The sequence below is a fragment of the Pongo abelii genome, chromosome 10, assembly GCF_028885655.2.
Source record: "Pongo abelii isolate AG06213 chromosome 10, NHGRI_mPonAbe1-v2.0_pri, whole genome shotgun sequence".
In the NCBI taxonomy this organism is placed as follows: Eukaryota; Metazoa; Chordata; class Mammalia; order Primates; family Hominidae; genus Pongo; species Pongo abelii.
The window spans coordinates 132104393-132126881 of record NC_071995.2 but is presented as its reverse complement, the minus strand read 5'-3'; the positions used below and the strand labels follow the sequence as shown (position 1 = coordinate 132126881).

Below are 22489 nucleotides of genomic sequence, written 5' to 3'. Positions count from 1 at the left end.
CATATAATCCCAAACCTAAAAAATACACTGATAATACCACTTCATCTTACATAAGTGGGGTGACATTCCACTCCTACCTGGTATTATGGGTTAAACTGTATCCTCCCCCAAAAAGGTATGTTGAAGTTTTAATCCTCAGTATCTCAGAATATGACCATATTTGGAAATGCAGTCTTTCCAGATGTAATTAGTTATGATGAGGTAGTACCAGAAATAGGATGGGCCCCTAATCCAGTATGAGGGTGGTCCTCCATAAAAAAGACACAGACACAGGGGAAGAGAACATGTGAACATGGAGACCAAGACTGGAATGATATATCCACAAGCCAAGGAATACCTGGGGCCAGCAGAGCCTGGAAGAGATAAGGAAAGACCCTCTCCTAGAAGCATAGCAGAGCCCCACTGACATCTTCATTTTAGACTTACAGCCTCCAACTGTGACATGATACATTTTGGTTGTCTTGAGCCACCTAACTTCTGGTTCTTTGTTACCACAGCCCCAGGAAACTAATACACCTGGTAAATGATCCCTGTGCCAGGCCTGGTCCCTAAATGACTTCCTTATACAATCCCACCCCAACCAGTCCTGTCCCTTACCACCTTGTTAGTTCCTGGTTTCTTCCCCATCCTGATGATTTTTAATAGGAAATACACCACCCTTTCCCCCCTTTCCCCAACCCAGAACATCAGAAAATCTTATGGAGAAGTTTTTCAACCTACAAATGCCAACTGGAAGATTCTATGAAGAATATGTATGATGGGGGGGTGCTGAGCACTAATGGAGGACAATTCTGAGTGAAGAGTTTGATCATAAGAATGAGGTGTTTTATTAATATCCTAAAATCTTCCACATATTATGTAATACAGCCATGCCAGTAAGTTATTGTCGAAGTCTATTGGACCCATTAATCAATAAATCATCTGATTTTTAAAAATCATCATTCATTACAATTTTTGTTTTGATAATGAATTTAACAGCCTTGTAGATTCTGTAAAACTCCATGCATTTAAGCCCATGAAGTCTGAGTATTTCTTTTGACAATAAATTCTCAATAAAAATATAAACTGCTGGGCCCAGTTAATAATTGTTATTTTTGGATACTTGTCAACAGACATTCAGGAAAGCTTACTAGATGAACAAAATAGAAAAGAAAGAAAGAAGGTAAGTAATAAAGAAAAGAAAATATAACAATATTTCCTGCCATGGTCCCAAGGCAGTTGAAAGACTTGCTTTGAGATACCATTTTGATACAATCACCTACAAGGCAAATACTAAAAAGTAAAAAAGAGCTTATGATAATATTTCAAAGTAGAGATTTAAACTAAGTGGAAGTTCAGAAGAGGAAGAGGCCAGTACTTAATGAGGAATCATAAAAGGCTTCATGGGAAAAAACTTGAGGCTAAATTACAGGACAAGTAAGACTCAGATTTCATTTACATCACACTCAAAGTCTGAGATGCAGGGAAATGCCTATAAATAAATTTTTAAAACATTAAATACAAAACTAGATAGAGGCCAGGCATGGTGGCTCACGCCTGTAATCCCAGCACTTTGGAAGGCTGAGGTGGGCGGATCACTTAAGGTCAGGAGTTCAAGACCAGCCTAGCCAACATGGTGAAACCCTATCTCTCCTAAAAATACAAAAATTAGCTGGGCGTGGTGGTGCATGCCTGCAATCCCAGCTACTTGGGAGGCTAAGGCGGGAGAATCGCTTAAACCTGGGAGGCGGAGGTTGCAGTGAGCCGAGATCGCGCCACTACAGTCCAGCCTGGGAGACTGAGTGAAACTCCATCTCGAAAAAAAAAAAAAGATCTAAAGTACAGTAGGAAAAACTGGTGTTTCCGTGAGCAGCCATTCTGGAAAGGAAGGAGAGTTGAGGCAAAAGGAATTATGAGGTCTCTGCAGCAGTTTTCTACCTGGCAGAAAACAAACTCTCAGAAAAGAAGGTGATAAGAGTCCCACTCCAGAGCTTGCACAGAGAACTGAGTTGTGGGAAGGGGTCACATGAAAGAACAAAGAGAGGCAAAAATGCAAGAAGTGATTCTATGACAAACGAGAGCACAAGATGCTAGGGTTAGTGGTAACAATTAGAAGAGCAACATGTGAGAGCGCTGAAACCAAGCACGTCAACAGACAGAGAAACCTTTGCCTCTGAATGCAAATGGAATGTAAAGACTGGCAGTGGGGAAACAGGGGCCAGATAAATTCAGTCTTCCCAGGAAGAAGGACCTGTGAGGAGGGCCAGTGACCACTATCTCTAGAAGTTCTAGCACCTCACAGCCCATCTGGGCTGCTGCCTATGACAACTCTTATCTGGTCCTCACCAGGATGGGTCTCTTGGTGAATTCCTCTCTCCACCAGCCAGGGCTCTTCTCCCTTCTCCAACCGGATGATCACATCTGGCTTAGTAAGCTGATAACCTGTTCACAGTGAAAGACAAAGAACAGGGTAAGAGTCAGGGGAGCTCTGAGGTAGGCACAAAGAAACATCTCAGATTCAACCTGACCACCAACCCTCTGCAGGACTGGCAGGGACTCAAGTTGACAGAGGCAGGAAAACTTATTTTATTTTATTTTATTTATTTATTTATTTTGAGATGGAGTCTTGCTCTGTTGCCAGGCTGGAGTGCAGTGGCACAATCTTGGCTCACTGCAACCTCCACTTCCCAGGTTCAAGTGATTCTCCTGCCTCAGCCTCCCAAGTAGCTGGGACTACAGGCGCACGCCACCACGCCCAGCTAATTTTTGTATTTTTAGTAGAGACAGGGTTTCACCATGTTGGTCAGGATGGTCTCAATCTCTTGACCTTGTGATCCGCTCACCTCGGCCTCCCAAAGTGCTGGAATTACAGGCGTGAGCCACCACGCCCAGCCAGAAAACTTTTTAAAGAGGCATTTTTTAAAGAGGCATTTTTAAAACTTCAATACATTAAAACAAGTTTTCCACAAAAGCTGGAGTAAAAAAACCCTGTTCTATGCCTCAAAGAAATTAGGCCTCTGAACGCCAAGCCCGTACTCTGGTATGATACATGCTTCAGGGTCTCTGTACCTTTTGATCAATGCAGAACCAAAGTCTTCAAAAACAGAGCTAGTCTTACCCAAGGAAACCAGGTTCTTATAGTTCTCCAGCATCACATTTCTGTACACGATCTGCTGAGCAGTGTCCAGCAGCTTCCACTCCTCCCTGGTGAAGTCCACAAATACATCCTTGAAGGTCACCAGTGTCTACAACATCAAACCCATTTGCATTACACCAGATATGCATCTTTGCTATCCCCCTTTCCTGATCGCTAACAGGAAGAGAAATTAAGCTGACAGCACTGGGGCAGGTAAAGTGGATGGACCACAATTTATTCTAGGAGTGAGTAGTATTTATTCCAGTCAAGTCTTAAAAGGAATGGCTATTAGGTACCTACTGTCTGAAAACAAGTTTTATGTGATGCTTTAGGTTAAAGAAAACTGTCATAAGCAATTTTATTTAAATTAAATTTTAAACAGCTATGGCAGGGGGAATCATCCATTCTCCAAAAAAGTTAACCCACTTTTACACTACGTAAATAAAGAACCTAATTCAAGTACACCTTAATGCTTAAGAGATTTACCACCCTAGCCATGTTTTATAACCTAAAATAATTATCCAAAACATTTTTCATGACCATTGGTAGGTACTAAAAAAAAAAACAGAAGAGTTGGGAGATTATATTTTAGCAGTAGCAAAACAATTTGACAAAGAAACAGGAGACAGATGCAAGGCCCTTATCAGCCACATCAAAAGTGTTGATTATATCTAGAGAAAAACCTATTTGAGTGACTGAGGGTCTCTCATCAAAGACCATAAAGGTCAAAGACAGTGGAATAATGTTTGTTTGTTTTTAAATGCTGAAAGAACAAACAAACCAGAATTTCTACAGCCAGTGAAAATATCTTTCAAAAATGATGCAAAATAAAGATATTCTCAAATGAACTAAAACTAACAGAATTTGTTGCCAGAAGATCTGCTCTAGAAGATGTGCTGAAGGAAGTTCTTCAGGCAGAAGGGAAATGATACCAGAGAGAAACCTGAAATCTCAGAAATGGAAGATAAATAACAAAAACAGTAGATATCTGGGTAAATATAATAGATTTGTTTTCTTCTCTTAAATTTTTCAAAAATATACAGAACAGTTGAAATAAAGACCTGTAACATTTTCTGGTGCAGTTTTTCAACGTACACACAACTTTAACAAAAAGGGACAAATATAAAGGGACCCACATGTTGTAAGGCTTTTAGATTTTGCTTGAAGTAGTATAAATTAACTCTAAGTGGACTGTAAAAGATTAGATATGTATATTCTAATCCCTACAGCAAATATTAAAAAATACAAAAATATAAAGCTGAAAAACCAAGACATTAAGTGAAATACTAAAATATATTCAAATAATCCAAATAAAGGCAGTAAATTAAGAAGGGGGAAAAGATATACAGAGAACATATAATAAAATAACACACTTAAATCCAATTGTATCAATAATAACATTAAACAAAAATGGTCTAAACATAACAATTAAAAAACAGGTAGCCAAACTTTATTAAGAAAAAAAAAAAAAGCAACCAGGTGCAGTGGCTCACACCCGTAATCCCAGCACTTTGGAAAGCTGAGGAAGGTGGATCACTTGAGTTCAGGAGTTCAAGACCAGCCTGGCAATATGGCAAAACCCTGTCTCTACAAAAAATACAAAAATTAACCAGGCGTGGTGGCATGTGCCTGTAGTCCCAGCTACTCGGGAGGCTAAGGTGAGAGGATCACTTGAACCCAGGAGCCAGATGTTACAGTGGGCTGTGATCACACCACTGTACTCTAGCCTGGGCAACAGAGTGAGAACCTGTCTCAAAAAAAAAAAAAAAAGCAATAGCAAAAACCACAAGCCCTTGAGCCCTGGAGTTTCAAATCAGCCTGGACAACATAGGGAGATCCTGTGTCTACAAAAAATTTAAAAATTAGCCAGATGTGGTGGCTCATGCCTATAGTCCCAGCTACTGGGGAGACAGGTGAGAGAATCACTTGAGTCCAGGAGTTTGAGCCAGACTGCAGTGAGCTGTGATAACACCACTGTACTCCAGCCTGGGCAACAGTGAGACCCTGCCTCAAAACAAACAAACAAACAAACAAACCACAAGCCTCAACTATCTGCTACCTAAAAGAAAACGCTGGGCCAGACGTGGTGGCTCATGCCTGTAATCCCAGAACTTTGGGAGGCTGAGGCGGGCGGATCACCTGAGGTCGGGGGTTCCAGACCAGCCTGACCAACATGGAGAAACCCTGTCTCTACTAAAAATACAAAATTAGCCAGGTGTGGTGGCACATGCCTGTAATCCCAGCTACTCGGGAGGCTGAGGCAGGAGAATCGCTTGAACACAGGAGGCGGAGGTTGCAGTGAGCCAAGATATCACCATTGCACTCCAGCCTGGGCAACGAGAGCGAAACTCCATCTCAAAAAAAAAAAAAAAAAACCAACACTGAATACAACCTAGAAAGAAACCTAGAGAGGTTAAAAGTAAAAGGACAGAAACAGATATACTATGGAAACACTAATCATACAAAAGCCAGAGTGGCTGTATTAGTATCAGACAACATAGAATTAAGAACAAAGAATATTAGAAGAGATAAAGAGGGATATTACACACTGATAAATGTGTCAATCTGCAAAAAAATTTCAAATCCTAAATAGATCAAAACGTAACACATAAATTTATAAAACTTCTATAAGAAAACATAGGAGAAAATATTTGTCATTTTGAGTTCTTCAGAGGGTTCTTAGCAATAACACCAAAAGCATGATCCATAAAAGAACATTTATTGATAGATCAGGCATGGTGGCTCACGCCTGTAATCCCAGCACTCTGGGAGGCCAAGGCAGGAGTATCATCTGAGGTCAGGAGTTCGAGACTAGCCTGGTCAACATGGTGAAATGCCATCTCTAATAAATATACAAAAATTAGCTGGGCATGGTGGTGCACACAAGTAATCCCAGCCACTTCGGAGGCTGAGGCATGAGAATCGCTTGAACGCTGGAGGCAGAGGTTGCAGTGAGCCCAGATCGCACCATTACACTCCAGCCTAGACGAGAGAATGAGACTCTGTCTCCAAAAAAATAAAAAAGAACAAATTGAAAACTGACAAAGTCAGCTTCACCAAAACTAAAAATCTTTTTTCTCTTCAAAAGACATTGCTAAGAGAATGAAAAGACAAGCCACAGACCAGGAAATAATATTTGCAAATCACATTATCTGACAAAGGATGTGTAAGTATAAGGTACAGAGAACCCTCAAAACTTAGTAAGAGGCTGGGGACAGTGGTTCACGCCTGTAATCCCAGACTTTGGTAGGCCAAGGCAGGCCTCGGGAATGCCTCAGGATTGCCTGAGTTCAGCAGTTCGAGACCAGCCTGGGCAACACAGTGAAACCCCGTCTCTACTAAAATACAAAAAAAAAAAAAAAATTAGCCAGGCATGGCGTCATGCGCCTGTAGTCCCAGCTACTTGGGAGGCTGAGGCAGGAGAATTGCTTGAATCCGGGAGAAGGCAAAGGTTGCAGTGAGCTGAGATCGCACCACTGCACTCCAGCCTGGGCTACAGAGCAAGACTCCGTCTCCCAAAAAAAAAAAAAAAAACTCAGTAAGAAAACAGACTAGTTTTCTTACTGAGCAAAAGACTAAAATAAACATTTCACCAAAGAAGAACATAGGTAGTTGGTAATAAATAAGCACATGATGCTTAATGTCATTATTAGGGAAATGAAAGTTAAAATGACAGTGAGATACCTCTAAGACACTTATTAGAAAGGGTAAACTTTTAAAATGTGTGATACCAAGTGCTGGTGAGGATGCAGAATAACTGCCACTCCCACACATTACTGTGAGAAAGCAAAAATGCTACAACCACTTTGGAAAATTTGCATATTTTTCATAAAGTTAAACGTACTCTTGGCACACACCTATCATTCTCTTGGCTAAATACCTGAGTATGAAAATTTACGTCCACACAAAAACCTGTATGCAAATGTATAAACCCGAGAAAGGGCTTTATTTATAATTGGCAAAAACTGGAAGAAACTCAAATGTCCCTCAACAGGAAATGCATAAACAAAACATGGTACAGCCACACAATGTAAATCTACTCAGTAATAAAAAGGAACATCCTACTGACTCATGCAACAACAGATGAACCTCCGATACATTATGCTATATGAAAGGAGCTAGAGTCTACACACTATGAGATTCCATTTATATGACCTTCTGGAAAAGGTAAAAATCAACAGACCAGTGGTTGCAAGGGGCTGGAGGGGGAGTAAGCATGGACTATATACAAAGGGGTGGCACATAGGGAATTCTAGGATCATGGGTTTGCCCTGTATCTTGGTGTTTTGTTTTTTTTTTTTGAGATGGAGTTTCGCTTTCACCTAGGGTAGAGTGAAGTGGCACAATCTCGGCTCACTGCAACCTCTGTTCCCTGAGTTCAAGCAATTCTCCTGCCTCAGCCTCCCAGGCACCTGGGTTTATAGGCGCCCGCCACTGTGCCCAGCTAATTTTTGTATTTTTAGTAGAGACGGGGTTCCACCATGTTGGCCAGGCTGGTCTCGAACTCCTGACCTCAAGTGATCCACCTGCCTCGGCCTCCCAAAGTGTTGGGATTACAGGCATGAGCCACAGCACCCAGCCTGCTCTGTATCTTGAATGAAGTGGGGGCTACACAACTATATGCATTTGTCAAAAATCACAGAACTGTAAATCCAAAGGGGAGAACGTTATTGTATGTAAATAAAAATATTTAAAATGGAATGTTCTATGAGATCTGTATGCTGGATATCTTCTCTCCTTCCCTCCAGGTTTCCTCTCCACCCTACTCTGTTCCCCAGGGAGGGTGAGCTGTTTGGATTATACCAAAGGTTTCTCTTGCCCTCTGCCTTTCTGATTTATTTCACCAACAGAGATCACCAGCTGGATATGTCAAGAAAGTTGCCCCAGTGCAGTGGTGGTGACGTGATGGAGGTACCTTGACAGATGGGAACAGCCTCTGTGAACTGCAAGTCTCGTTTCCAGAACCTGTCCCTGTTCTCATCCCTTCAGGCCTAATGGTGATGACACTCTGCTCCCACCTCATTCTCGTATTACTGAAGTTCAGTGTGCCTGCCACTTTCCACTAGTCCTTGACTCATTCATTGATGCTCAGTTTCTAAGAAGCCTGCCCAGTTTTAACTTCAGTGGCTATCTGATTTCTGGCCTGGTGCTTTTCGCATTCCCATAAGTAATACACTGCACTTTTACTGTAAACACAGAGACAAAGCATATAATGGGGACACCACTGAAAGATGCATGAGATGTTAGTCAAGAACTGGATTTGAAATCAGGCGAACCTGTGGCCAAATCTGTACATCTTAAATTTTCTGGGTTTTTTTGTTGTTTTTTTTTTGTGGGGGCGGTGGGGGACAGTTTTGCTCTGACATGCAGGCTGGAGTGCAGTGGCATGATCTTGGCTCACTGCAACCTCCGCCTCCCGGCTTCAAGCAATTCTCCTGCCTCAGCCTCCTGAGTAGCTGGGACTATGCCACCACACCTGGCTTATTTTTGTATTTTTAGTAGAGACGGGGTTTTACCATGTTGGCCGTGCTGGTCTCAAACTCCTGACCTCGGTGATCTGAGCACCTCAGCCTCCCAAAGTGCTGGGATTACAGGTATGAGCCACCACACCTGGCCTGTACACCTTAAATTTTGGATTGGATAATGCTTGTTTATTTAACTTCACCATGAGTCAGTTCTCTTAGCTGTAAAATACCATCTGTCTCATAGTATTATACACACTAACACAACAGTACAATACCGTGTTAAAGAAGACAGAGATGAGAAGTGCCATCCGCTGCAGTCCAGCAGGTACAGATATGCCAAGAAAGTATATAGCCTAAGTATGCTTTCATTCCTCCTAATACTTTTGAAATCTCTTGTGTGCTTCTTGTTCTTTGCTGGAAGTAAGCATTATCCTGAATTGTGTTATTATTTTTAAAATGCCCTTACCTCATATGAATATAATTGTAAACGAATAACTGTTTGGCCAGGCAGGGTAGCTCACACCTGTAATGCAGTGCTTTGGGAGGTCGAGGCAGGCGGATTACCTGAGGTCAGGAGATTGAGACTGGCTAACACAGTGAAACCGCGTCTCTACTAAAAATACAAAAATTTAGCCAGGCATACTGGCACACGCCTGTAGTCCTAGCTACTTGGGAGGCTGAGGCAGGAGAATCACTTGAACCCGGGAGGTGGAGGTTGCAGTGAGCTGAGATCGCGCCACTGGACTCTAGCCTGGGTGACAGAGTGAGACTCTGTCTAAACAAACAAAAAAAAAAGAATAACGGTTTGTAAATACCTGTTTTTGAATTTTTTGGTCAGCATGAGTTGATCTTTTTCTTGTTTTAGCCTCCAGTCCATTTTAAATATAACACTAATCTCATTCCATTCTGTCATATTTTTCACTACTATTCTACTATTTTTATTTTGTATATATTTGAAAATTTCTATAATAAAAGAAGAGAGGGAAAGACCAAAGCCCACAGTGATCTGTCTTCTTCCTAACTCACCTGGGAACAAAACAAAAACCTAATTCTAGTCTGCTAGAGAAGAAGATATAATTTCTGAAGTTCTTTGGCAAAGGAACTAAAGCAAAAAGGAATTCCCAGTTAGAAACTGGGAAGAAAGCCCAGCTTACCTGGGACCAGGCAGTTAGTGACTTAGCATCCATGCCCTCCTTGTTCTTGATCATACCTCCTTGAGTGACAGCAGAGTGCTGAGGAGACAAAGCTGGGAAAAAGAAAGAAACATAAGTTAAGTTTGCTATGACTGGGAGGCTCCCTAAATTGTCAGCCTAAACTTCTTCATATCAGCTGAGTATGACACAAACACCCACTATACAGAGGAACATCAGAACATCAGAGACATTCTATAAGCAAATCTACAGTGCCTGAAGCTCCCCAAGATTAGGAAGAGAAGAGCTACATAAATTGCATTTTTATCCCCTTAATCTCTGGAGTTCCACACCACATTTGAAGATTTAAAACTGAATGATCCTACCTACCATTACAAATTTTTTTTTTTTGAGGAAAAAAAATACCAAAACAAGTGTTGGCTCCAGCTGGTCACAGAACAGAAGTCAGAGATAGAAGCCCAAGAAAAACGTGACGCACCATTACTGGCTTGAAGATGGAATGCAGTGTGAGGAACATGGCAATCTCCAGCAGCAAAGAGCAGCACCAGCTGAAAGCCAGCTAGGAAGCAGGGACCTCAGTCCTGCAGCCACAAGGAACTGAATTCTGCCAAGAAGAGTGAGCTTGAAAGTGAATTTTTCCCCACAGCCTCCAGATGAGAACTCAGTCCAGGTGACACCCCGATTTCAGCCTTTGGACACCCTGAGCAGAAAACCCAGCCATGCTGTGCTTGCACCGCTTCTGACCAACAGAGATGATAATAAGGAAATGCTGTTTGAAGCTGCCAAGTTTGTGGTACATGCTACAAGCAACAGAAAACTAATATAGCCAATTACATTTTAAAGATAATTTAAATATTAAGGAAAAATATTATATATTTACCTAGGTAGTTACCATTTGCCAGTGCTGTTTACTCGTTTGTGTAGATCCAGATTTCCATTTGGTTTCATTTCCTTTCTCTCTGAAGTACATTCTTTAACATTTCTTGTAACGGAGGTCTCCTGGTGATAAATTCTTTCAGCTTTCTTATAGCTAACAATGTCTTTTTTGTGACTTTGGCTTTTTTTTTAAACAGCCATACGGTACAATTCAACCATTTAAACTGTGTATTCAGTGGGTTTTGGTATATTATATAATTTTTTAAATTGTAGTAAAATAATTTTTTTTTTTTTTTTGCCATTTTAACTGTTTTTAAGTATCCAATTCAGTGGCATTAATTACATTCACAGTGTGGTGCGACCATCACCACTATGTAATCCCAAAACTTTTCCATCGCTCCAAACAGAATCTCTGGTACCCACTCAGTGGTAACTCCATATTCTCCCCTATTCCCTGGAAGCCCCTAATCTAAGTTCTGTCTCTAAGAATTTGCCTGTTCTACTTAGGTCATGTAAGTGGAATCATACAATATTTGCCCTTTCGAGTCTGGCTTATTTCACTGAGTATACATTTTTCAGGGTTCATCTATGTTTTAACATGTATCAGAACCTCACTCTCTTAATGACCAAATATTCCATTGTGTAGACTACATTTTGTTACCTACTCATCTGTTGATGAACACTTGCATTGTTTCCATCTTTCGGTTATTATGAATAACACTGCCATGAGCACTGGCATACAAGTATCTGTTTGAGTTCCTACATTCGATTCCTTTGGGTATACACCTAGGACTGAAACAGCTGGGTCATATGATTTTATGTTTAGCTTTTCGAGGAACCAACAAACTGTTTTCCATAGTGGCTGCATCATTTTTACATTCACACCAGGAATATATATGCATATTCTAATTTCTCTACATCCTTGCCAAATACTTGTTATTCTATTTTTTAAAATTACAGCCATCCTAGTTAGGATGAAGTGACATCTCATTGTAGTTTTTACATTTCCCTAATGACTGATGATGTTGAGCATATTTTCATGTGCTTACTAGCCATTTGTATATCTTCTTTACAGGAATGTGAAGTCCTTTACCCACGTTTACAATTGGGTTGTGTGTATTGTTGAGTTGTAGGAGTTCTTTGTATATTCTAGATATTAAACCCTTATCAGATACATGACTTGCAAATAGTTTCTCCCACTTTTTTTTTTTTTTTTTTGGAGACGGAGTCTCACTCTGTCACCCAGGTTGGAGTGCAGTGGCACGATCTCAGTTCACTGCAACCTCTACCTCCCAGGTTCAAGCAATTCTTGTGCCTCAGCCTGTAAGCTGGGACTACAGGCATGCAAAGCTAATTTTTTGTATTTTTTAGTAGAGACGGAGTTTCACCATGTTGGCCAGGCTGGTCTCGAACTCCTGACCTCAGGTGATCTGCCCGCCTCGGCCTCCCAAAGTGCTGGGATTACAGGCGTGAGCCAACGCGCCCGGCCTGTTTCTTCCATTCTATAGGTTGAGTTACCTTTGTTGTTGAAAGATGTTTTTTCCTGAATGTGTAATTCTATTTAATAGGTAGACAGTTATTTTTTTCTTTCAGTACTTTGTAAATATAGTTCCACTCTTCCTAGATGTCTTATTTCTGGTAAGAAATCCAATGTAATCCCTTATTCCTCTGTATATAGCATGTATTTTCCTTCTGGCTGCTTTTGAGATTTTCTCTTTTATTGATTTGAGTAATCTGATTATTATTTTCCTTGGTATACTTTTCATGTTTCTGGAGTTTGGGGTTCCTTGAGCTTCTTGAACTTGCGGGTTTATAGTTTCATTAAGTTTTGACATTTCCAGCCATTATTTCTTCATATATTTCTCCATCTCTCCTTTACTCTCTTCTTTAGGGACTCTAATTACTCATACGATAGGCTACCTGATGCTATCCACAGCTTACTCAAGTTCTTTTCATTTTTTTTCTGGTTTCTTTTTTCTCTCTGCATTTCATTTTGGATAGTTTTACTGCTATGCCTTCAAGTTCACCCAACTTTTCTTCTGGAAATCTAATCTTCTGTTAACCTGGTATATTTTCATTTCAGACAATATAGGCTTTCTCCCTAGAATCTCAATTTTTTTAATACTTTCTATTGCTGTACTTACCTTCTTAGCAATACGAAATACAGTTATAACTAATGTTTTACCATCCTCCTCTGCTAATAATAATATCTATGTCAAGTTTGGATGAGTTTCAAATCATTATTACCGTCCTCACTATGGGCCATGTTTTCATCTCTTTGCATGCTTGGTGAATTTGATTGGATGCCAGATACTGTGAATGTTATTGTATTGGATGCTAGGTATTTTTATATTACTATAAATTTCCTTAAGCTTTGTTTTAGGATGGTTAGGTTACTTGGAAACAGTTTGATCCTTTTGGGTCTTTCTTTTACAATTTGCTAGATAGATTTAGCAGTGCCTAGTATAGGGCTAATTATCCCCCATTACTGAAGCAAGACCTTCTTGATAGATACTGATTGGGTAGACACGACCTATCCAATGCTCCAGGAATCGGAAGAGTTTTCCAGTCTGGCTGGTGGGAACAGATACTCTTCTCAGCCCTATGTGAACAACAGATACTGCTCCCAATAATCCTTTAGAGGACTCTTTCCCTGGCTCAAGTAGTTTCCTCACATGTATGTACTAATCTGTGCTCTGCTGAATACTTGAGGGAGAACCTTTGCAGATCTCCAGAATTCTCCTGCTGTAAGATGCTCTCTTACAGAAGCCATATTGCTTTTACTTATGTGACCGTGCATAAAATTGAAAAGAAAACCCTTAAATCTTCAGAAGACAGAGCAAACAATATACAGGAACAAAGTACAAAAGAAATGCAAATGTAAACATATAGGAAATAGTCAAATTTAGTATTCAAAAAATGGAAATTTAAAAAATCTAAATTTAAAATAAATTTAAAATGCAATGTTTATAAACTTCTGCTTCCAGCCGAGATGGAATACGAGAGAACAGAATTAACCTCTTGCCCCAACAACAAAACAGACAAAATACATTAAACAGTGGTTTTCAAGACCAGGAGAGATAAAATACTATTGACCTCATAGGGTTATTGTGGGAATTAAATGAGTAAGTATTTGTAAAACATAGAATGGTGCCTGACACGTGGTAAGATTTATTTAAAAAAAAAAAAAGACGTCTAGTGACCCAGTAACACACGTGTCTTTCTTTTCTTTTTTTCAAAGTCAAGGCGTCATTCTTGTCACCTAGGCCAGAGTGTGGTGGCATGATCATAGCTTACTGTGGCCTCAAACTCTTGGGCTCAAGTGATCCTCCCTCCTCAGCCTCCCAAGTAGATAGAACTACAGGTGTGAGCCACTGCACCTGGCTTTTTTTTTTGAGACAGGGTCTTACTCTGTCATCCAGGCTGGAGAACAGTGGCACGAACACAGCTCACTGCAGTCTTGACCTCCTGGGCTCAAGTGATCCTCCCGCCTCAGCCTCCTGGGTATCTGGGACCACAGGCACATGCCATCACACCCAGCTAATCTTTAAATTTTTGTAGAGACAGGGTCTCACTATGTTGCCCAGGCTGGTTTCAAAGTCTTAGGCTCAAGCAATCCTCCTGCTTTGGCCTCCCAAAGTGCTGGGATTACAGGTATGAGTCACCAGCCACCGAAAGAAGAAGCAACAATGACTGAATTAAAGTACAGCAAGAGAGATCCACAATTAGCTGACCAAAGGGTCATGTCCTTATGGAGAGAAGTCTCTGACATCAGGTACAGGTCTCTGTCCTTACCCTGTTTTTAATCCTTTCACCAGCAATATAAGTAAAGATCAGTTACAAATTTTAGCTGACAATAAAGGCAATGACATACTATTTGAGGAAATTAAGATATACAAGTGGATGCTATATGTACTTTGTATGGATGTTATCACAGGAGTACAAGGTTCCTTTTAAGGAGTCAGAATGCCAAAGTTAGCAGGATAAAGAGCTGAATGAACCCAGATGGTTCCTTTATTCATCCCTTTTTACACCAGACATTAACTGAATACTTACAATATGCCAAGTACTATTCTAGGGGCTAAGAATAGAGTAGTAGCCATTCAGACATGGGTCCTTCCCTCATTGAGCTTGCTTTTCAAGATAAGCAAAGGCTGAAGTAACTGGAAATACTCAGCCTGAAAAAAATTACTTACAGGAAGCAAGAAAATAGTTTTCACACATTTGCACATCCTATCCTCGGAATAATATTTATTCTGAGTTGTTGCACAGGGCAGGATTAAGACATATGTGTGGAGTCACAAAGAAGTCAATTACAAGTCAATATAATGAGATACTGTTAATCAAATGACATATCTGGAAATAGTACTGGCATCCTAGGAAGGCTACTGTGGCCTCAAACTCCTGGGCTCAAGTGATCCTCCCAAGCAGCTACAACTACAGGTATGAGCCACTGTACTTGGCTAATTTTTTTTTTTTTTAGACAGGGTCTCAAAATTTCTGGTCACTAATAAATTTTCAATAGGATCTCACTAAAAAAAAACAAAACTACAGTAAGGCTTCTGGTTTAGACAGACACATAAGGTCCATTCTAATAACTACCATAATTATAAATAGCTTGGGTTAGGTCTCACTCAATTCTAATTTCCCTTAGCAACTACTTCTAGATAACTCACTCAAACCTTTATCTAACCCAGTGGTTTTAAACTCTGGCTGCACACTGGAATTGCTAAGTATGTTTGGCATTTACTGATACCTGGGTCCCATACCAAGAGATTCTGATTTAATTATCTGAGAAGGGGTTAAGGTTTTTGGTTGTTTTGTTTTTTTTTTTAAGAGCTCCACCTGGTACAAATGAATGTATAGCCAAGGTTGAGAAACACAGATGTAAACCATTATTTATTTAATTCTAGGTTTCTACCATTCTTGAGGTAATCAGATCCATCACAAAGGATCCTTTTATGTGACTGGCCAAAACTGACTTCTCTAAAGTATCAGTCATTCTCAGAGCAGGGATACTGGGTGAAGTTTTGTTTGTTTTTGAGGAAACACCTGGTAAGTTAATAACTATCTTAGTGGTATAGATTTGGAACTTCTGCCATTTTAATAAATCTTTACCGAACACTTATGTTCCTAGCTCTGTACCAGGCCCTGAAGATAAAAATGTGAACAAGGCATTTATCCCTTACCTCAAGCAGCTGAGGCTAGTTGAAGAAACTGAAAACACACATTTACAGTAGAGTTTGATTACTGCTATAATTACGGCAATGGACAAGGGCTCATGGGAACACAGAAGGTGGTTTCTAACACAGCCTAATGGTTTCAGGGAGGAATGGGCTGAGTGTCAGAGCTGGTTTGGTAGGTAAGGGAGGTTGGGGAACATCGTGAGCAAAGGCAATGCCTAAGAAGATTATGTATAAGGGGAAGAAGTTCAATACTTCTAGTGCATATAGTTTAGGCCAGAGAACAAAAAGAAACAGGACCAGAGGTGCGCAAAGCCAGATCTAGGTCACAGCCAGCCAAGAATGCCATTCTCAGAAATGTGGACTCTTTCCTAAATGTTGTAAGCCAGGAAACAATATTAGTGTCTTCAAAGTGCTCTTCTAGGGGTAGCTGTGTACTGGACTAGAGGAAGATATAATAGGAGCCAAAAAACACAGGTAGTAGGTGAAGAAGTTCAATACTTCTAGTGCATGTAGTAGGCTAATACTTTAATCCAGAAGACTGGGAACACAAATTAGGGCTATGATGGTAGAAATGGAGAGCAGGCAGATTTGGGTGGGGTCAGTATGTCCTGGAATTTGACTGAAAGTGGGTGTGAGAAAGGGCTAGCAGCTTCCCATGACTCTCAGGTTTCTGTGTGACTAAATGGAGAACAATATCAGAAGGGCTAGGTACTAGAGAAAGGATGTGATTGGTTTTGACCATAGTGAGTAGGCGACATGAACACAGTGAGTAAGCCACAGAGAAGTGGCATCTAGGAGGCTGTATTTAAATGTGAGGGTTATCCATATGTACATGATCTGCCTTCCATACCTGTATTCTATCTGAATCCATTCAAGCTGCCTGGCTATATACTCAAACAGGACAAGCTTTTCGGGAGGAGGATGGTCTTTTGTCACATATTTAAGAGTAACCATATTCTCCTGCTATAAGACATAAGTGAAGTAAACACATGAATAAAGGAGTCTAAGGGGAATCATATGTTCCTATCAACAACCCTGTGACATATTTCATATAAAGCTTACTAAGAAACAGTAATATTCAATAGTGCCACGTAATGGCATTATCAGACGGAACCATGGCATAAAACCAACCAAAGAGAACTTGAAGAGTAAAATAAACGGTAGGACCAGGATTATAGAGAAAAATCAACATTTAGGAAGCAAATAAAAGAGAAGCCCAAAAAGGAGGCAGAGAACCACCAGATAAAGAGATCTAAGATATGTAAATTTCAAGGATGGGTAGATCAAAATAGAGTTAGATAAATTAAGGATTGAAAGGTATTGGATTGGTTAGATAAGCCTTCACTAATAATTTGAGGAGATCAGTTTCAATACACTAGTGGAAACAGCAGACAAATTCCACAATAGGAACGAAAAGTTTGGAAGTGGAGAAGGAAGAGAAAGGGCAGGTAGAAGAGGTGGTGGGGTCAGAGTGGAGACTAAAAACAGAGGAAGCAATTAATAGACAAGGGAGTTGGAACCAGAGGAGAGAGAAGGGGGAAAGGATGGGGTCAGATCTCTGATGAAGGCATCAGGCTTGTAAAGGAAGAAGGATGCTTCATTCTCTCCTACCTCCTGGAAGTCAGGATAGGTGGGATGTTGACAATTAGCAGGCAGTTCAATAAAAATGTGAGTCAAAAAAGAAAGCAAGGCTATTTGCTAACAATGAGAGGAACAACAGATGGCCATGATCAATGAGGACAGTGATAAAGGTTTGGACCATGCAGTGACAAACTAGCAAAAGCTGCTGACAAAAGATAAGCTGAGGTTACGGAGAGTATGTCTGTCACACTTGTCTGCCTAGCTGTGATTTCCTTAAGCAGCACTAGCTGCCTGGACAGAAGAAAAGGCACACTGTGCAGTGTTCTGGGCTGGGATTTCTATGTGTGCAGGTAATGCAGAGCAAGGGAAATAAGAATGCCTCATGTGAGAAATGTGTGCAATCAACAACAGGATCTAGTTTTGGTATAGACATGAGTCAAGGAAGGAGCTGACAGATTTGAGGAGAACCTCCAAGACGAGTCGTGAGAACAAGGACATAATAAGAGTCAGGAGAACAAGGGCTAAGAGTCAGAAAGAGGGATACCGAAGTTTGCAGAGGCTGTGCTGTTTGGGTCATGAGCGGAAGTCTGAGACACACAGGAGTGATGACATGAGCAGAGTGAAGTGAAGAGCCTCCAGAGATGAGAAGGCAAGGTAGGCTCAGCTACCTTTCCTATAACGAAGTCCTGGAACACTGCAATAGCACAGAGGAAAGCTGTTTCAAATCCTCTGCCTGATGATGTCGAGCATTATTTATTTCCTGTTTTGGCTGCAGCAGCATAATGGATCTTGGTATTTAGGGAGCAGTGAGTGCCCTTTCCCCAGCTCACAGTGCAGAGTTTGGAGCCCAACTTACTATTTGGTCACTGCTGTGTAAGAACAAAAGATGAGAGGTAGTCTGGATGCTCTGAGATCCAATAATCTTCCCAGTAAGACAAGGCAGACCCATGAAAGGCAAAAGACAATTCTATATGCGCTTACTAAGATCAAAAGGCATTCAGGTAGCTATCAAGAGTGACTGAGCGTCCCCTACCTGAGAAGCTCTTTTTAAGATGTTAGGAACACAACTATGAGAATAATTTCCCTCCCTCAAGCAGATTGTAACCATGGAAGGATGTTAAAAGTCTAGTACCACAGACGTGAAGAGAATGGAGAAAGGAAATGTGGCTGGGGAAATCTGCAAAACTTCCTGGGGAAGGAAAAACTGGAACAATGATGAGAAAAGGTCCAATGTTAGGAGTTAGAAAGCACAGCAACAGCCATTCCACAATGTGAGCTTTACATTTGCAAAGAGGAGATTTTTCTTACCACTTCCAAACGGTAAAATCTCCTAGAAGACAAAGACTATAATTCAATTTATGAACATGAATGTTACAATAAAGTCTATATTTTCTACCAGATGTGGTCACAAAAAATATTTATAATCACTCCATTTTTCTTCTGAGGCAAAGTCAAAATATAGTGCCAGAGAAAGGCAGACCATTTTTACTTTGGTAAACTCTTAAAGACAGAGGGCTATATTAGTTTTCCATTGCTGCCAATTATCAAAACTTTGTGGTTTTCAACAACACACATTTATTATATAACAATTCTGGAGGTCAGAAGTCTGATACAGGTTTCGGAGGGCTAAAATTAAGGTGTTGGCAGAGCTGTGTTCCTTCTGGAGGCTCTAGAGAAGAATCTATTTCCTTGCCCCGTCCAGTGTCTAGGACCATCTACACTCCTTGTCTCCTGACCCTTCCTCCACCTGCAAAGCCAGCAATGATACATTTCTCTGTGCCTTTCTTTCATGGTTATATTTCCCTGATTGCTAACCTTCTTATCCCCCTTTTACTTTTTTTTTTTGAGATGCGAGTCTTGCTCTGTTGCCCAGGCTGGAGTGCAGTGGCGCAATCTCGGCTCATTGCAACCGCCGCCTCTCGGGTTCAAGTGATTCTCCTGCCTCAGCCTCCCATATAGCTGGGATTACAGGCACCCACCACCACACCCAGCTAATTTTTTTTTTTTTTTGTATTTTTAATAGTGACGGGGTTTCAAGAATTTGGCCAGGCTGGTCTCAAACTCCTGACCTCAGGTGCTCTCCCCACCTTGGCCTCCCAAAGTGCTGGAATTACGGCGTGAGCCACCGTGCCCGGCCACCCAGCTCTTTTACTTTTAGGGACCCCTGTTATTACACTAAGCCCATCGAAATAATCCAGGGTAATCTCTCCCCATCTTGAAATCCTTCATTGAATCACATCTGCAAATTCTATTTTGCAATATAAGGTAAAATATTCCCAGGTGCTGGGGATATCTCTGGGGAGCCATTATTTTGGCTGCCACAAGGGCAGATATGGGCTGAAAAGAAGCTTCAAGTATCAGCAAGAAGGCTATGAAAGTTACTATTTGAGGCACACGCAGTTCCAAAGCACAGCTCCAATCAAACACTTAGCGTACAAGTTTCACAACAACGTTCTGGACCCTTTTCAACTTAACTAAGGATCACTTTAATGCCATCTATGCTGTGAGGCCTTCCCACTATCTCAGAGAGAATCAGTGGTTCTATCATCAGTAAACACGAAGGACTCTGCCCATGCCCTATTCCAGCACTTCAACACTGCCTTACAGTACCAAGATTTGTCTGTCTCCCTTATGAGATAGTGAACCACTTGAGAATTAGGACAATCTCATTCTAAATCCTGGGAAGAGGCTAGCAAAGTGCTTAGCATTTCATATTCATTCACTCTGACATGTGACTATACTTAACCAGCACTCACATTAACAGGCACAACCTCGTCAGGAACAGCATTTCACTTGGGGACATGGAGTACATGTTCATTAATAAAGAGAACAGGGTCTCTTCAAGTTCTGAATAGGTTTACCAGTATTTGCTTCAGCAAGGGCGAGGTATGATCAGCAAAAAGGACCCAGCAGCCACAAAGTTAAAACTTGGTAACCAATAGACATGGCAAAGATACACTTAAAGATCCAAAAGGCAAAGATCCTGCATCTGTCAAAACTCAGCAAATGTACACTTAAGATTTGCACTTTTCATGTTATGTAAATTTTACATCTAAAGAAAAATCTAAACAAATATAGAATTCTAATTAATAATACATACGCATTCTGAAATTTTTAGGGAATATGTACCCATGTCAATTTACTTTGAAAAAAATTAAAAAATACAATGAACTGATGGATAAAAAGAGGAATAGATGGGTATGTGTTAAAATTAGGTATAGTAAAATATTAATGATAGAGTCTAGTTGGGAAGGTTTATAAGTATTCACTGTAAACTTCTTTTAATTTAGCTGTATGCTCAAAATTTTTCATAATAAAATATTGAACAGGAAATGTTAGGATCAGTCAGCAAGGAGATATTGTGTGGAAAGAGGAAAACATAATGCTCTTGGATGTTCATTATGAGTCAAAGAGGCACATATACAGACAAAGCTGGCCTATATCATACCTAGTCCCAACCTTGCTTCATAGCCAGAAGAATTAAAAGCCCTGGCTGACATGAGACATGCTAGAAAGAGTACTGCTGATGAAAGTAAAAGAGTCTCTTGTAGGCACAACAGAGATATTAACAACAAGAAACTTCTTTTTCCTTAAAATACTTTTTTTTTTAGACGGAGTTTCGCTCTTGTTAATTTAAGATGTGCATCTCAAATCTCTGCCCTTGTGACTGGCATATGTTAATTAGCTGGGCGTCATGGCAGGCGCCTGTAATCCCAGCTACTAGGGAGGTTGAGGCAGGAGAATTGCTTGAACCCAGGAGGCAGAGGTTGCAGTGAGCCAAGATCGCGCCATTGCACTCCAGCCTGGGTAACAAGAGCAAAACTTCAATCTCAAAAAAAAAAAAAAAAAAAATTTCTCAGATTTTCTTGACAACTGAATATAATCTATAAACAGAACTGTTTTTATTCTTACTCATCCTTTATTCTTCTACATTGCCTAGTAAGGTTTTGAAGTTTTTCTCATATAGTTCACATATATTTCTAGCTAAAATTATTTTCTTCCTATTGTGAAGACTTTTTAAAAATAAAAGTATGTGCTAACTTGTTGAGGACGGCAATCAATCTATTAGCTTACGTATTTCCTTTTCAGTCACTTCACTACAAATTATTGATAGTAATTGAATCTCTTCTCATTTTGGGGACTTAATTGGTTAATTAATTAATAAGGATAATTTTGTAATCTCTTTTCCAGAAGGTAAGCCTCATATCTACTTAAATATTGTCCTAAGTAGAATTTCCAGACAGTGCTTATAGAAAATACTGATAAGCACAAATTCTCATTTAATTTATGATGTGTATCTCAAATCTCTGCCCTTGTGACTGGCATATGCTAAGAGCTAAAGAAATGCATGCTGAGAGAAGTAATCAAAAAACAAATGTAACTTTCAAAAAGAGGCAGGAGCTTGTGCAACTTACCATCCAAGAGGCTTTGGAAGATGGGGGACAATTTTAATAAAACAGAAGAGATTAGTTATGTCACAAGAGAAAAGTTAGTGTGGAGGTGATTTTCAAAGGGGTAGGGAGGATTTGTGCTATCCAGTTCTCAGAGACCTAACTGCAGTCATCTCTAACCTAATAACACTTGTTGGCTGGCATTCTGGGTGACATCCTGCCTTCTCTTTTACTTTTTTTTTTTTAATGAACAGTATCTTTCTGCAATTAATGTATAGCTGGAATTGAAATTGTTCACCTTCTGCATACACTTTGGGTGGGATCTACGTACGAAATCTTGATGTTAACCTTCTCTTTGACACTCATATTATGTGTTAGATGGCGTATATATAATTTTAATTAACAAATCTAGTGTCAAGGGAAAATAAAAATATAGTAATTAAACTTATGATCTGTCTCTGAAAATAAAAAAAGTAGATTAAACACACAAACACGCCCCCAGTTAATCTATTTGATTAAAAAACAAAACAAAGATGAGGAAGCTAGGAGCTAGAGATGCAGGATTTGTTTTTAAAAGACCACACACAAATCGGCGTCACTATTTCAACAAATACTAGAAAGGCCATATGCAAAATTTTAAACATCTATCCCAGCTGGGGGGAAAAATGGAAGTTAGACTAGAAGAAACCTTATTTTGTATTACTGAAAATATCTGATTCAAACT

The 22489-nt window shown here is 40.2% G+C and overlaps 1 protein-coding gene across 17 annotated transcripts in view; it reads right to left on the bottom strand.

The window, feature by feature from the left end:
* The window catches only part of ZNF10 (zinc finger protein 10), a 28261-nt gene that overhangs the window by 5228 nt on the left and 544 nt on the right, over nt 1-22489 (bottom strand). For 6 of the 17 annotated variants that reach the window (XR_010135861.1, XR_010135862.1, XR_008512439.2 and 3 more), the window contains 3 exons: nt 9735-9826; nt 3098-3224; nt 2326-2421 (listed from right to left, as the gene is read on the bottom strand). Coding sequence is in view for 10 of the 17 variants with exons in the window: in XM_009248456.4 (XP_009246731.1) it covers nt 2326-2421; nt 3098-3224; nt 9735-9788 (277 nt within the window). In the remaining 7 variants the exon portion in view is untranslated. Of the gene's footprint in view, nt 1-2325; nt 2422-3097; nt 3225-9734; nt 9827-10209; nt 10589-10611; nt 22487-22489 lie in introns of those variants that run through there. The other 11 variants (XR_010135858.1, XM_024256770.3, XM_054528494.2 and 8 more) reach the window with 7 other exon arrangements.